Source organism: Cavia porcellus, unplaced genomic scaffold (assembly GCF_034190915.1).
Source record: "Cavia porcellus strain 051 isolate PalLab524CR breed Dunkin Hartley unplaced genomic scaffold, mCavPor4.1 scaffold_7, whole genome shotgun sequence".
Classification (NCBI taxonomy): Eukaryota; Metazoa; Chordata; class Mammalia; order Rodentia; family Caviidae; genus Cavia; species Cavia porcellus.
In genome coordinates this window covers 29022677-29034553 of record NW_026947490.1, presented here as the reverse complement: position 1 = coordinate 29034553, position 11877 = coordinate 29022677, and the positions used below count along the sequence as shown (strand labels likewise).

General features: G+C 55.0%; 1 protein-coding gene across 5 annotated transcripts; it reads left to right on the top strand.

Annotated features, from left to right (window-relative positions):
• Positions 1 to 4528: 4528 nt before the first annotated feature.
• Klk6 (kallikrein related peptidase 6) lies at positions 4529 to 11272 on the top strand. 5 transcript variants are annotated; one of them, XM_013147864.3, is made up of 7 exons: positions 4529 to 4745; positions 5142 to 5303; positions 5490 to 5537; positions 5901 to 6057; positions 8291 to 8535; positions 9567 to 9703; positions 10631 to 11272. In XM_013147864.3, the coding sequence occupies exons 1-7, from the start codon at positions 4568 to 4570 to the stop codon at positions 10781 to 10783; spliced, it is 1080 nt and encodes a 359-aa protein (XP_013003318.2). In that variant the 5' UTR covers positions 4529 to 4567; the 3' UTR covers positions 10784 to 11272. The 5 variants fall into 5 exon arrangements, with proteins under 5 accessions (XP_013003318.2, XP_013003320.2, XP_013003319.2 ...); XM_013147867.3 differs by having other exon boundaries at positions 4636 to 4741; XM_003465404.5 differs by having other exon boundaries at positions 4690 to 4745; positions 5204 to 5303.
• Positions 11273 to 11877: the final 605 nt, after the last annotated feature.

The window sequence follows — 11877 nt, the reverse complement described above, 5'->3', positions numbered from 1 at the left end:
GATGGATGGGGTAAGACCAGGTGCTGTGGTCAGGGTTTACAAGAGAAAAAGTTTAATTTAGTTCACATAATGTATGGGGTTATTTTATAATATTTACTTGAAGAGTCAAATGCAGAAGAGTGCAGGTGTGTCCATGTACGAGAGACAGGGAATCCAGCAGAGGCCCTGAGTCCTGCAGCTGTGTCTTACACAAGTTCAGATGAAGACCTAGAGCCCAGGGCAACATCCTCCATGAGTCTCGATGGAGGCCTAGAGGCCACGACAATGTCTCCTGGAAGTCTGCATCAAGGATGTGCACTGGGAAGGCCCAAAAGTCAGTGGTGGAAGCCAGAAAGTCTGCACCAGGGGGATGAAGAGTCTGTGCCAGCAGGCTGAGGGATCCGCACTGGAGCCAGGAAATAATGCTCAAGGTAAGGACCAGAGAACCACAAGAGAACCACGGCCATCCTCAGCCACAGTGAGGATCCTGAGCTCCTCCAATGATGAGAACAGCCGAGTTCACCTCAGGAAAGCCAGCGTGACAAGCTTCTACAGGAGAATCAACAGTGCCACCTCATCCTCTAGTTCCCTTTTTATGCTGTTGGCACTAGTCCTCAGGTAGGGCCTTCCACAGCCAGGACCACACGGACTCAGTTCAGCTGGTGACCGTGCGCAAGGTGACCGTGAGTCCATCCACCACCGCAGGAAGGCACCGCCATAACCCACATGCCGCAGATGTCACTGACAGCACTCTAGTGGGGGGCTAATGAGGCATCACTCAGCTGTGCAGACTCCAAACTGTGACTATGGAGTTCATGAGGGCAAGCGAGGTTCCAGGGGTGAGCCAGGCCTTTCTCGGTAACTATTTTTTATTTTGTGCAGCATCTTACCTTTGTAGTTTCACCAGCGCCTCTGATGGGTCTGCTGAAAAAGTCCAAGGGCAGAGAAGCCACACACCGTGCTATATAGGGTGACCACTGGTTGTGCTCAGGGCATTCGTTTACTGTCCCTGACTTTTGTTCCTTCCTGGTGGTCCCTGGCCCTCTTGCCATTTGTCACTGAGCCATGAACCTCCTTCCCCTGAGCCTCAGTTGTCTTATCTGAAAAACAACAGTGGGCGTAATGAAGTCATTTAGTCACTGGGTTGACATTTCCTGAGGTTCTCCTGGGCCAGGTCCTCCAGAGGTCCTTGGAGCACAGAGCTGAGTCAGCCCCAGTGTCTGCCATCAGGAAGCCCCAGGTGCAACGAGAGAGGCTTCATGTGGACGTCGATTCAGATGGCCCTGGTCCAGGGTGCCTGCTCCTGAGCCCGCATGACAGTGACTAACCCAACCACAGCAGGCGGAAGCTGGCAGTGTTCCGGAAGGCTTCCTGCAGGAGGCCACGTTGAGACACGGACTGGAAGGACCAGGACTTGCTGTCAGGAAAAGGTGGGGAGAGCATTCCACCCAGAAGAAACAGTTCCAGCGAAGGACCCGAGACCAGAGGTGTGGCATCGCCTGGCTGGGCTCAGGCTGGAGGCTGGAGGCTGGAGGCCAGGCGACACTGCAGCCACCTATTATCTACGCTGAGAAACACTTAAGTAAAAAAGACAACAGATTCCAAGCACTTCAAATGGCAAGAAATAAGGCAGACGGTCCCTGTGCAATTTTTCTTGCTATAACTTCACATTGAAATTATAATACTTTGAATAGCTTGAGTTAAATGAAATTGTAAAATGAGCTCTCTTTGTTTGCCTTGTTTTGTTTTGTGGTATCAGAGATTGAGCCTGGGTTCCTTGCACTGAGCTACATTCTCAGCATGCATTCATGTATTTATTCATTTATTTATAGCCAGGGTTTCACTAACTTACGAAGTTGTCCAGGCTGGGCTCAAACTTGCAAACTTGCAATCCTCCTGCCTCATCCTCCCAGACAGCTGGAATTATCATGGACACGGACCACCCGGTTCAATTTCTTCCCATTTTTTTTTTTACCTTTTTCTTTCTCTGAAACACACCTTTAATGAGTGGGTTCCCATTGCATACACTTACAGCACACAGTGTGATGCTCCGAGGATGGTTTCTACACATCGTGGCATGGCTCGGCGGAGTTGTTTAGCATGTGCATTGCCTCCGCATACTTCTTTTTTCTGATGAGAAAGTGCTACATCCTTTTATAATTTTGTTTTCTCTTCTGCTGCTGGGGATGGCAGCCGGTGCCTTATGCGTACTAGGGGAGAGCTCTGCCATAGAGCCGCACACTTGGCCTCTAAAACACAAAACCTTGGGACCGCTAGAGATCGCAAGGGTCCTGGTCTCGAGTTCCCCCTGGCTGGTGCTTCTCTGGATGCCCAGGGTTCCTCAATACCAGGCTGAGGGCTCGGACTCTGTCCCGAGGGCTGGGAGAAGCAGGGGCCGGGCCGGGGTCAGTGGGTGCAGAGAGCCGTTGGGTCTACTGAGGCACATGGAGACTGAGGGGTGTGCAGGGCATAGCTGGTGAGAGGACAGTGGGTCCGACGTGGGGCCAGGAACATGAGACAGGAGGGGACCCCACAGAGAAAAGAGGGGTGAGCAAGGCTGGGGACCCAATGGGCCTGCAAGCTCTGACTCCCTGTCCCAGAGGAGAGCAGGTTGTTCAGAAGACATGTGCACATTGGGGAACAGTCAGAAAGGGCCCATCCTGAAGCTCACTGGGCGAAGCCACCTAAGGTGACAATTAGATTTGATGCAAGGACAAAAAAGGTTACCTCAGGTGCCAAACCCACGCTGGGGCTGAGACAGACATTATTCATCTCCATTGTCCTTGTTACCCAACCATTTCCCCACAAGCCCCTATCTGGCTTCTCTCCACCCTGACGTCAAGCCAACCCCCGTCTATCTGCCACACCTTCACCCCGCATTCCACACCGACCACTGGTCACTTCCCCCAACCCTGCCTGCCTGCAGAGTGTTCTCACACCTTCTCCTCTTGACCTGAGTGAGTGGCCTGGTTCCACTCTCAACCGAGCTCAGCCACACAACCCCTGTCCCTGCTGCTCTCTCTGTGCATGGCTCCTGCAGGCTGGGACCTCTGCAGGGGGCCCTCAGGTCCTCCTGTGCCCCCCCCCCCAGCTTCCCCTTAGCTATTGCACTGTCCCTTCCGCTGCCCCAGGACCCCAGCAGCAGCCTGTTTAAGTTAAATAAAATGCATGGCCAGGAAAGACAGGTTCCGTGATCCCCCTCAAAACGTTCATCCCCTTGCTTCCAGCACTTTTCCCATCATTCCCACCACTTTCTGAAGCAGTTCTGGAAGTCCTCTTTCCTGAGTGTTTTTACCAGGTGTGATCAAAAATATGGTGACTTCTGCCACCAAGTGCCGTTCGACAGAAATGCAGCTTTGTGAAGCCATTACGCTGTGTCTGTGTTTACTTCATCGATCACGGAAGAGGACCTCCAGATCCACCCCAGAAAGTGTCAAGAATGATGTGGCCAGAATGAAGGCATGAGCGTGTGTGAAAGGAGGGCAAAAGTCAGATACACTCAAGGCGCTGCACCTTTTACGGTCATAAATTTTAAAGATTTAAACCTTGACCTTATGCTTCCATCAGATCTGTTTCCATCAGGAAATCTCTAGGAAATCAGGAGGCAGATAATTAGAAAGAGCCATAGAATCAAGGGGAAAGAAGAAATGCACTAGAGACAGAGAGACAGAGGAGAGAGAGGAGAGAGGATGGAGAAAGAAGAAAGGGAAAAGAGAGAGAAACACACGGGCTAGAGATGGAGAGACAGAGCACACACCTCAGAGACACCTCCACGGGGGGTCAGGAAGACAGATCCAGAGACCCGGGAGGGACAGACTTGCAGGAGAGGGACCCGGAGAGCCGAGGTTCTACCGTGCAGGGCTGGGCCAGGCGGGCAGTCCAGTTACAGGCAGCCAGACAGGGCTGGGCCCTCGAGGGAGCCAGTGCAGAAGGCCAGGTACCCTGCGACTGTGGGGGAGACAGACACCTCCGCTGTGGCCAGGCCTCAAGACAAGAGATCCAGCAAGTACACCGTATCCTAAGGACTGATGTTCTAGATCATTCTCTATCACCCTGAGGAAGCCAGGATTCACCATTCCACCTCCCTACAGGAAGGGTCACTGTTCTTTAGGCATGCTTGCTTGCTATGGGACTGGCATCCCCATTTGTTCCTGATTTGATCAATTTTACCTGAGCAATTAACCCTATTGGTTGACCATATTCTGTCCCACCTCATGCCCACCTTGTGAGTTCCCATGTTTTCCCCACCTTGGACCCACTTCACGTCATGGTTTTGCTGTATAAAAATCCCTAGAAAAGACAGAGTCTTTGGCAACAGGCTTGGGCCCCCTTTCTGTCTCTCTTCAGACCGAACCTTTCTTTCTCTCAATAAATATCTTCTGCTCTTAACGGCATTGTTCCTAAAGTCCATTCTCCGATTTGAGAGCACACAAATTGGTACTGGACCTCTAGTAGAATGGGAGTTTCATTCCCCTCTATCATAGGAACACAGCAGGAAGCCAGGAACAAAGGAAAACCATTGACACAGCCTCCTACCAGGCCTAGAAAAGAGGCTGAGAAGTGGAACTGCCGCGAGCCTGGCACTGGGATGGCAACTGACAAAGCCTGGTTGTCCGAGGGCCCTGTCCCCAAGCTCCAGGCCCCTCCCCAGCCTGGTGCAGAGGCAGGGGCCAGCTCAGTGGCACACCCTTTCTTACTGACTGTTTGCACTTTCCTGGGACAGAAAGGTCAAGGTCGGAGGCACCCACAGAGGGACTTACAGGCAAGTGAGTTACCCAACCCCACTGACCCAAGGTGGCAGTTCTGTCCCCAAGTGCTGCAGACCGGGGAATGTGGGCTCACAGGTGTCTGAGCAATCACAGGCAGGAGGGTGACCCTGAGAGGTGAGCAAAGGTCAGCTCCTTTCTCAAATGCCTAAGACATTAAGGAGAATAAGCTCCTATCTTCTTTTGGGCCCAGGGCCCAGGCCCCGCTTCTTCCCTCAGACCCAGGGTCCAGGTCCTGAGAGTAGGAATCTGCACCTTTGCCTGCCGTAAGGTCAGGGGTCAATGGGGCAAAAGGAATGTGAGTGGGTGGCCAGTGTTAGGAGGAAAAGGGAGGGGCCGGGCCCTGGCACAGGGACTTGGGGAGATAGAGGTTAAAAGGAAGTGCCGGGAATCCAGAGACAGAGCCTGCGAGGCCTCGCACAAGCAAGAGCAAGCATCCTCGCAGCAGCCTGTTCCAGGCAGGTGTCTCCCCTCTGCCTCTGCTCTGCCTGCGATCGACTGGGGCTTCCCTTGCCCTATCCAAGAACCCCGCGGCCAGCAGGCAGCAGCCACCAGCAGGTAAGACTACAGTAATACAGACCACAGATGTAGGGAGGGTGCTGGGGTGCACCAAGCCCAGGTGCAGAGCGAGAATCTCCCAGGCAGCCGGAGGTCAGGGCCGGAGGCCACACCCCAGAGGACAGAGCTGGCCTGGGAAGGGGGTCTGGAAAGGCAGAGGTACTGACTGACGTGTCTTCCCCGCAGGAATGGCAGTGCAGGTGCTGACAGTGGCGCTGGTTCTCCTGGCTGGAGGTGGGCACAAGGGACTCTCGGTTGGGAGCTTGGCTGGCTCGGGGGCTGGGACTGTTGACTGGGGAGCAGCTGGGATGGGGTGGGATGTGGGTGGGGTTGAAGGTTTGGTGGTTCTGAAATGAGGAAGTTGGGGATTTGCTCAAGGATGGAGGAAGACGGAAAAGGGCCGGAGGGGTGGGCTTGGAGATCAGAGTTTAGGCTGGGAGGGTAGGAGGGGAGAGCGGAGGAGGCAGGAGGCAGGGTCGGGGTTGAGGACCAGGACAAGGACCAGGAGGCACAGGGTTGCGTCTGCTGGGCCGGGCTCCCCTCGTGGACCTGCCTGGTGCCTCCAACTCCTCTCTGACTCACACCCTCTCCCTACAGCCTTTGCAGAGGACCACGAGAAACTGGTGCAAGGCGAGCCCTGCAACCAGCGCTCTCATCCCTACCAAGCTGCCCTCTACAACTCGGGCCAGCTTATCTGCGGTGGGGTCCTCATTCACCCGGAGTGGGTCCTCACGGTTGCCCACTGCAAGAAAGAGTGAGTGTTTACCCCTCAGGCAAGGGCAGGCGCAGGTGACCCCATACTGCCCTATAGGCCTCAGGCAGGAAGTGGACACAGCAGGGATGTGGCATGCTACGTAGACAGCTGTTACAGGGAATGACAAGAAGAAAAGACCCACACGGCCCTGAAACAATACTGTCCGTTCCTCATCCATAATGGATCAGCCTTGGATGCTGGACCACAGAAAGACAATGGGCAGTGCCAGAGGACAGTGGAGAGGAAATAAGGGAACGGGCAAAATCACAGGGCTCGGGAACCTGCCTTCCAACAGGGAAATGGGATCGTCCTTGCCCTGTGGGTGCGCTGAGGTTGGAGTGTAGTTCTGACTCCCATGAGAATCCACAGGGCAGTTCCTAACACACCGTACCCGTCACATGGAGGGAGGAAGGGAGATCCGTGTGGAGGCTGTGTGGCAACCTGAAGGCCAAAGATGCCACGCTGGACCAGGGCCTTGACGGTGGACTTGGGAGGGGCTTGGAGACTGAACCAGCAGGAGGTGACAGTGAGGGACAGGCGGGGAGGAGCGGTGGCAGCTGACCTCCAAGTGTCTGTCCCACACCGCACGCCTGGGTGTTCTGTTCCATCTGTCTCTGAGCAGGCTGGGTGTGCAGGGGAAGCAAGACACTTTGCTATAGCGGAGGGGAGCTTCGAGTCTCCAGGGGCCATCCAAGCAGGGACACCAGGGAGGCTGTGGGTGCTTGAGGAGCCATCAGAGCTGCAGGCGCCATCAGAGAATAGATCTTACTTAAAGCCACAGGACCAGACAGGAGCAGATAGAAGAGCGTAGAGGGCCAGGACTCCATCCTAGCAGTCACAGGTGACCACCTGGCTACGGCCCGGGTGCTGAGTGAAACAGTCTAGGTCTCTTTCCTGAACCCCCACAGTGAGTGACGCTTGGCACCGCTCTGCAGAGGAGGAAACTGAGGCTCAGAGAAGTAGCCAGCAACAACCCAAGTATTTAGAAACCAACCAACAGCTGCCACTTTCACTGTGAGGATGGCCTCATCATGCAGGGTCATGGACTCAGACCCACAGGTGGAGTCCCTAACATTTTGGGAGGCCTAGGGCCACCCCACTCCTACCGCACGGAGTATCCAGTGGGTACACAGGGTCTGGGAGCCCCACTAAGTGCCAGGTTAGAGCTGGTGACGGTGCCTTCCCTGGGATGACAGAGCCACAGACCCTGCCCTCAGTCAGACCCCAGCAGGAAGATGCAGCAAGGCAGGTCTTTAAGGAGAAAAGCTTCAAAATCCCACGTAATTACTTTTAAGTCTAGGAAAGGGGAAACAGAACAGGGGCTCTCGATGGAGGGAGTCAGGTGAGATTTCCTGAGGAGATGAGAAAGGGGAAGAGTGACCAGGTGAAGCGGGGGAAGAGTGTTCCCAGCAGGAGAACTAAACAAAGCCCCCAAGGTGACAGAGGCTCTGAATCCTCAAAAGAAGTGACTGGCCAGCTCCCTGGAGGGGCAGGTCCCAATCACACAGGGGCGCCAAATCCCGGCTTTGAGCAGGGCACCAGGCTTTGACCTGTTTCAGGAATGATTATGAAACACCTCTGAGAGCCTGGTTTCAGGCAGGACAAAACATTCCCACCTTGGCTGCCTATCATCATAGCCATCCGCCACATGTAGTAACTAACTCAAAATGAACGAAATGAAATGGAAAGCCACACTGCAACTAGGGAACCTGCTGTCAGGTCACAGTGTAAAGTTCCCCCGGGCAGCAGTGTTCTGGGGGCAGGAGATGCCAGAGAGTAAGCAAATAGCAAAAAATACATAGCAGGTAACCTCAGGAACAGGGCTGCTGGCGAGGGAATAGCAATGCAAAGGCCCTGTGGTGGGAAGACCACTGTTGTGTTCAAGGAAAGGCTGGAAAGCCAGCATGGCTGAAGTGAAGAAGGAAGGAGCATGAGAAGGCAATGTTTAAGAGACGGTAGGCAGAGGTGCAGGACCTGTGCACCATGGTGGGCACTTCTGCTTTCCCCCTACATGGTAGAGAGTAGGAATCAAAGGGGTCTCCAGACAGGATGAGGGGCGTGAATGAAGAGAGATGAGAATACCCCCAAGGCTGTCCTGAAAGGAGGCCACTCCATCGGCGGGGCTGGGGAAGCCTGGGTGGAGAAGCCCTGAGGATTCAGGATGCCCAGCCCTCCCGGAAGCCTGCGCTGTAGCCCAGGGCTCCAGGTGAGACCCAGCCCATCATCTCCCCAGGAAGCTCCATGTCTGCCTGGGAAAGCACTACCGTCGGGGTGCGGAGGGTACACAGAGCATTTCTGTGGCCAAGACTGTGGTCCACCCTGGCTTCAATCCTGCCACCCACGACCAGGACATCATGCTGCTGCGCCTGGCACAGCCTGCCAACATCTCTGAACGGATCCACGCACTGGCCCTGGAGGAAAACTGCCAGGCCAGCGCCACCAGCTGCCACATCCTGGGCTGGGGCAAGACGGAAGAAGGTCAGTAAGGGGCAGTAGATGGGGGGCCCGCCACGGGGAGGAGGTGCAGCAAGGGGTGGAGGGTCAAGGAGGAAGCTGGGCCAGCAGGGGATGGGCATGGGTGAGTGGTGAAGACCAGTGGGATGGTGTCCGAGGGGGAGGGTCAAGGAGAGAGGGGGGAAATTTAGGAGTAAAGAGCTAATGGGAGAAAGATCAATAGGTGAAGAGTTTGGGAAAGATGGGCCAATTGGTGAAAGGCAGCGCAGACAGAAGGCCAGCGGGGTGTACTGGACAGGAAGGACTGGACAGGTGAGAGGGTTACGGAGAGGAAGTAATGGACGTCAGATAATCAGGGAGTGCAGGGTGTGAAATGAGAATAATGGACTGGAAAGAGTTAGTGGGAGTCACTGATTGAGAGGAGTCACTACCTAACAGATCAAGCAGGTCAGTAGGAGCCATGAAGGGTGGGCCTAAGAGAGAAGGGCTAATAACAAAGGAGGAGCCCTGGGTGGAGAGCCAAGAGGTCCAGTGAAGAGAGGACCAATGAAGGACATGTACCAATAACCGAAGGGCCAATAGGAAGAGACAGCTAATGGCGAAGAGCAGGGTTGATTAAGAAAGGGCCAATAGTGAGGTGGTAACTGATGAGAATGAGCCAATGGGCAAGAAGGACCTAGTGAAGGACAAACTAATGCCCAAGAGGGATAAATAGAGCGGAAAGGTCCTATCAATCAACCAGAAGGACTGAAGAAGATGGGGACCCTGCGTAAGGGATGAATAGAGGCAGAAGCTAAGGGACAGAGAAGTCAGAAGTCCTTGGTGGACAAGTGATGACCAGTGAGCAAGTCAGATCTGTGGGAGGAAATGCTGGCAAAGGGACCGATCGGCAGGCAGTGACACTGGAAATGGGTTCTAAGCACAGGAGGCAAACAAGAAGAAAGGTGGGGGTAGGGACGCAAGGTGGCGAGCAGGACCAGCGGGAGCTGGAGGGCAGCGGGGTGCTGAGGAAGCGCACGCTGCAGAACGAGCCCGGCCCATCCCCCTCCCGGCAGGTCAGTTCCCGAATTCCCTCCAGTGTGCCCACGTCCAGATAGTGCCTCAGGAGGCGTGTGAGCGTGCCTACCCACATCAGATCACCAGGAACATGGTGTGTGCCGGTGACCCGACACACGGAGAGGATGCCTGTGAGGTGAGGCGGCTGGGACACCGAAACAGAGATCAGGAGAGAGACTCAGACCAGGGACACACAGAGATAAAGAGACAGAACACAGAGTCAGGAAGGGCAGAGAGCCAGGCAGACTGGGAAAGACGCACGCAGAGGTGAGAGGGAGCTGTCTGTCCTCCAAGTCCCTGACACCAGCCTTGCTTTTAAAGTGGCCACGCCCTGGAGGCGGGGCGCCCACTGGAGAGAGGGGGCGCAACCCCCACTCCTCACTGTTCTGCATCCAGTCTCTCCTCTTTATGCCTAAGTGACCCCAGCACTGAAGGTCGTGCATAGGCCGGCCCAGTGGAGCCAGAGGGAGACCCAGAAAGCCATGCATAGCCATTCCCAAGCAACGACAGGGCTGGCCAAGAAAGGCTGTCCACAGGACAGCTGGCGGAGCTCCTCTCTCCCAGGTCTCTCTGTTCCCCTCCTCTTGCCCGGTGCCTTGTCTATTTTTATTTTATTTATTTATTGTTTTGTGTGGTTCGCACACTCGAACCCAGGACCTTAGCACTGGGTTGCACCTCCAGGCCCTTTTATTTTTTTTGAGGCTGAATCTCGCCAAGTTGCCCACACGGGCTTTGAATTTGGGATCCTCCTCCGTGGGCGGGCCGGAATCTGGGTTTGCTGGCGTGTGGCACCATGCCTGGCTACTGCATTACTTTGGGTCTCTTCCCCAGCTCTCTCTCCCCTCTGCATCCCACCGTACTTCTCTTTCTCCTTTCCTTCTGTGCTTTCTTTCTGTCTAAACTGCTCTGCATCTCGGCTTTGCTGCCTCTGTTTCTTCACGCCTCTGAGGCTCTTGGTGTGAGCCTGTTTGTCCGCCTATCTGTCCTCCGCCTCTGAATCTCTCCAGCTCTCCACTCAGCCTGGCTCTGTGTCTGTATCTGACTTTCTCTCTCTTTCCCACAGGGTGACTCAGGGGGCCCACTGGTGTGTGAAGGCCTCCTCCGGGGCCTTGTGTCATGGGGTGAAGTCCCCTGCGGGTCCAAGGAGAAGCCAGGGGTCTACACTGATGTCTGCAGATATGTCAACTGGATCCGGAAAACCATTCAAGACCACTGACTCTGACATGCACGTCCAACTCCTGCCCTGTGACCACCTGGCTGGCTCCAGAATCTCTCTCCCGAGACCTCAGCTTCCTGTCTCGCCTGCCCTATCTGGCCCTTGATGCTTCCTCAAGGAAGCCACCCGAGAAAGAGCGCCTGGTCTCCCTGGTTGTTCCCCTGCCCCACCCTCACATCCCTGGAGTGGGGACAGGGAGGACATAGGCGGCTGCCTGTAACCCCAGGGGTACAGGGAGATCCCTCTTCCTGCTTGTCCCGCACGGGTCTGGTTCCTTCCCGGAGATGTCATTCAGCTCTGCTACGTGCCGTGTCCCCTTGGGTAATGTCTCACTTAGTGTCGGTTTCCTTATCTGTAATCGGGCCGAAGCTGGTGCATTCCTCTCCCGAGTCCGGCCATTGGGAGGATGAAAGGCTTCAAAACACATGGAATGCACCGAACAGCACCTGGCCCCACCACGCGCCCAATAAAATGTGGATTTTCTCACAAGGATGCTTTTCGCTTTTATTTCACTTGGGCCTCTCCGCAGTGCAGATTTTTCTCAGTTCTCTTTCCCAAGGAAATTTGATTTCCCCAACCCCCCACCCTGACCTGGGGAAGCCCCTCCACTCACCCACCTTGTGTTAGGAGGAAGGAGGGACTCTCCTGAACTCACTTGGGAGCAGCAAAGCTGAGGCCAGGGGTCGGGAGCCTCTGTGGGTGCGGAGAGAGGGAAGGGAGACAGGTGAGAAGCACGGAAGTGGGCTGGACTCTGAGGAGCCTCAGGCACCAGCCTGACAGACTAGAGTTTCTCTGAGGGTGACAGGGAGTCACAGAAGTCACTGGAAGGCTGAGCAGAGTGAGCAGGGTGTACCCAATGGGAGATGCTAGAGCTGGGTCTAGAGAAGGTCTGGGGTGACAGGGAAGAGAGAAGAGATGGAGGCTGAGGCAAGCTGAGGACGGATGACTGAAGAAAGGTGGAGGCTGAGTTCAAATGGCCGTCTGATTGGTAACTTTTCTCTCATTGCTGGAACAAAACACCTGACACCCAAAATGAAGGAAAGAAAGGTTTATTTAGCTTGCAGTTTGTGGAGGGTTCAGTCTATCATCAGCTG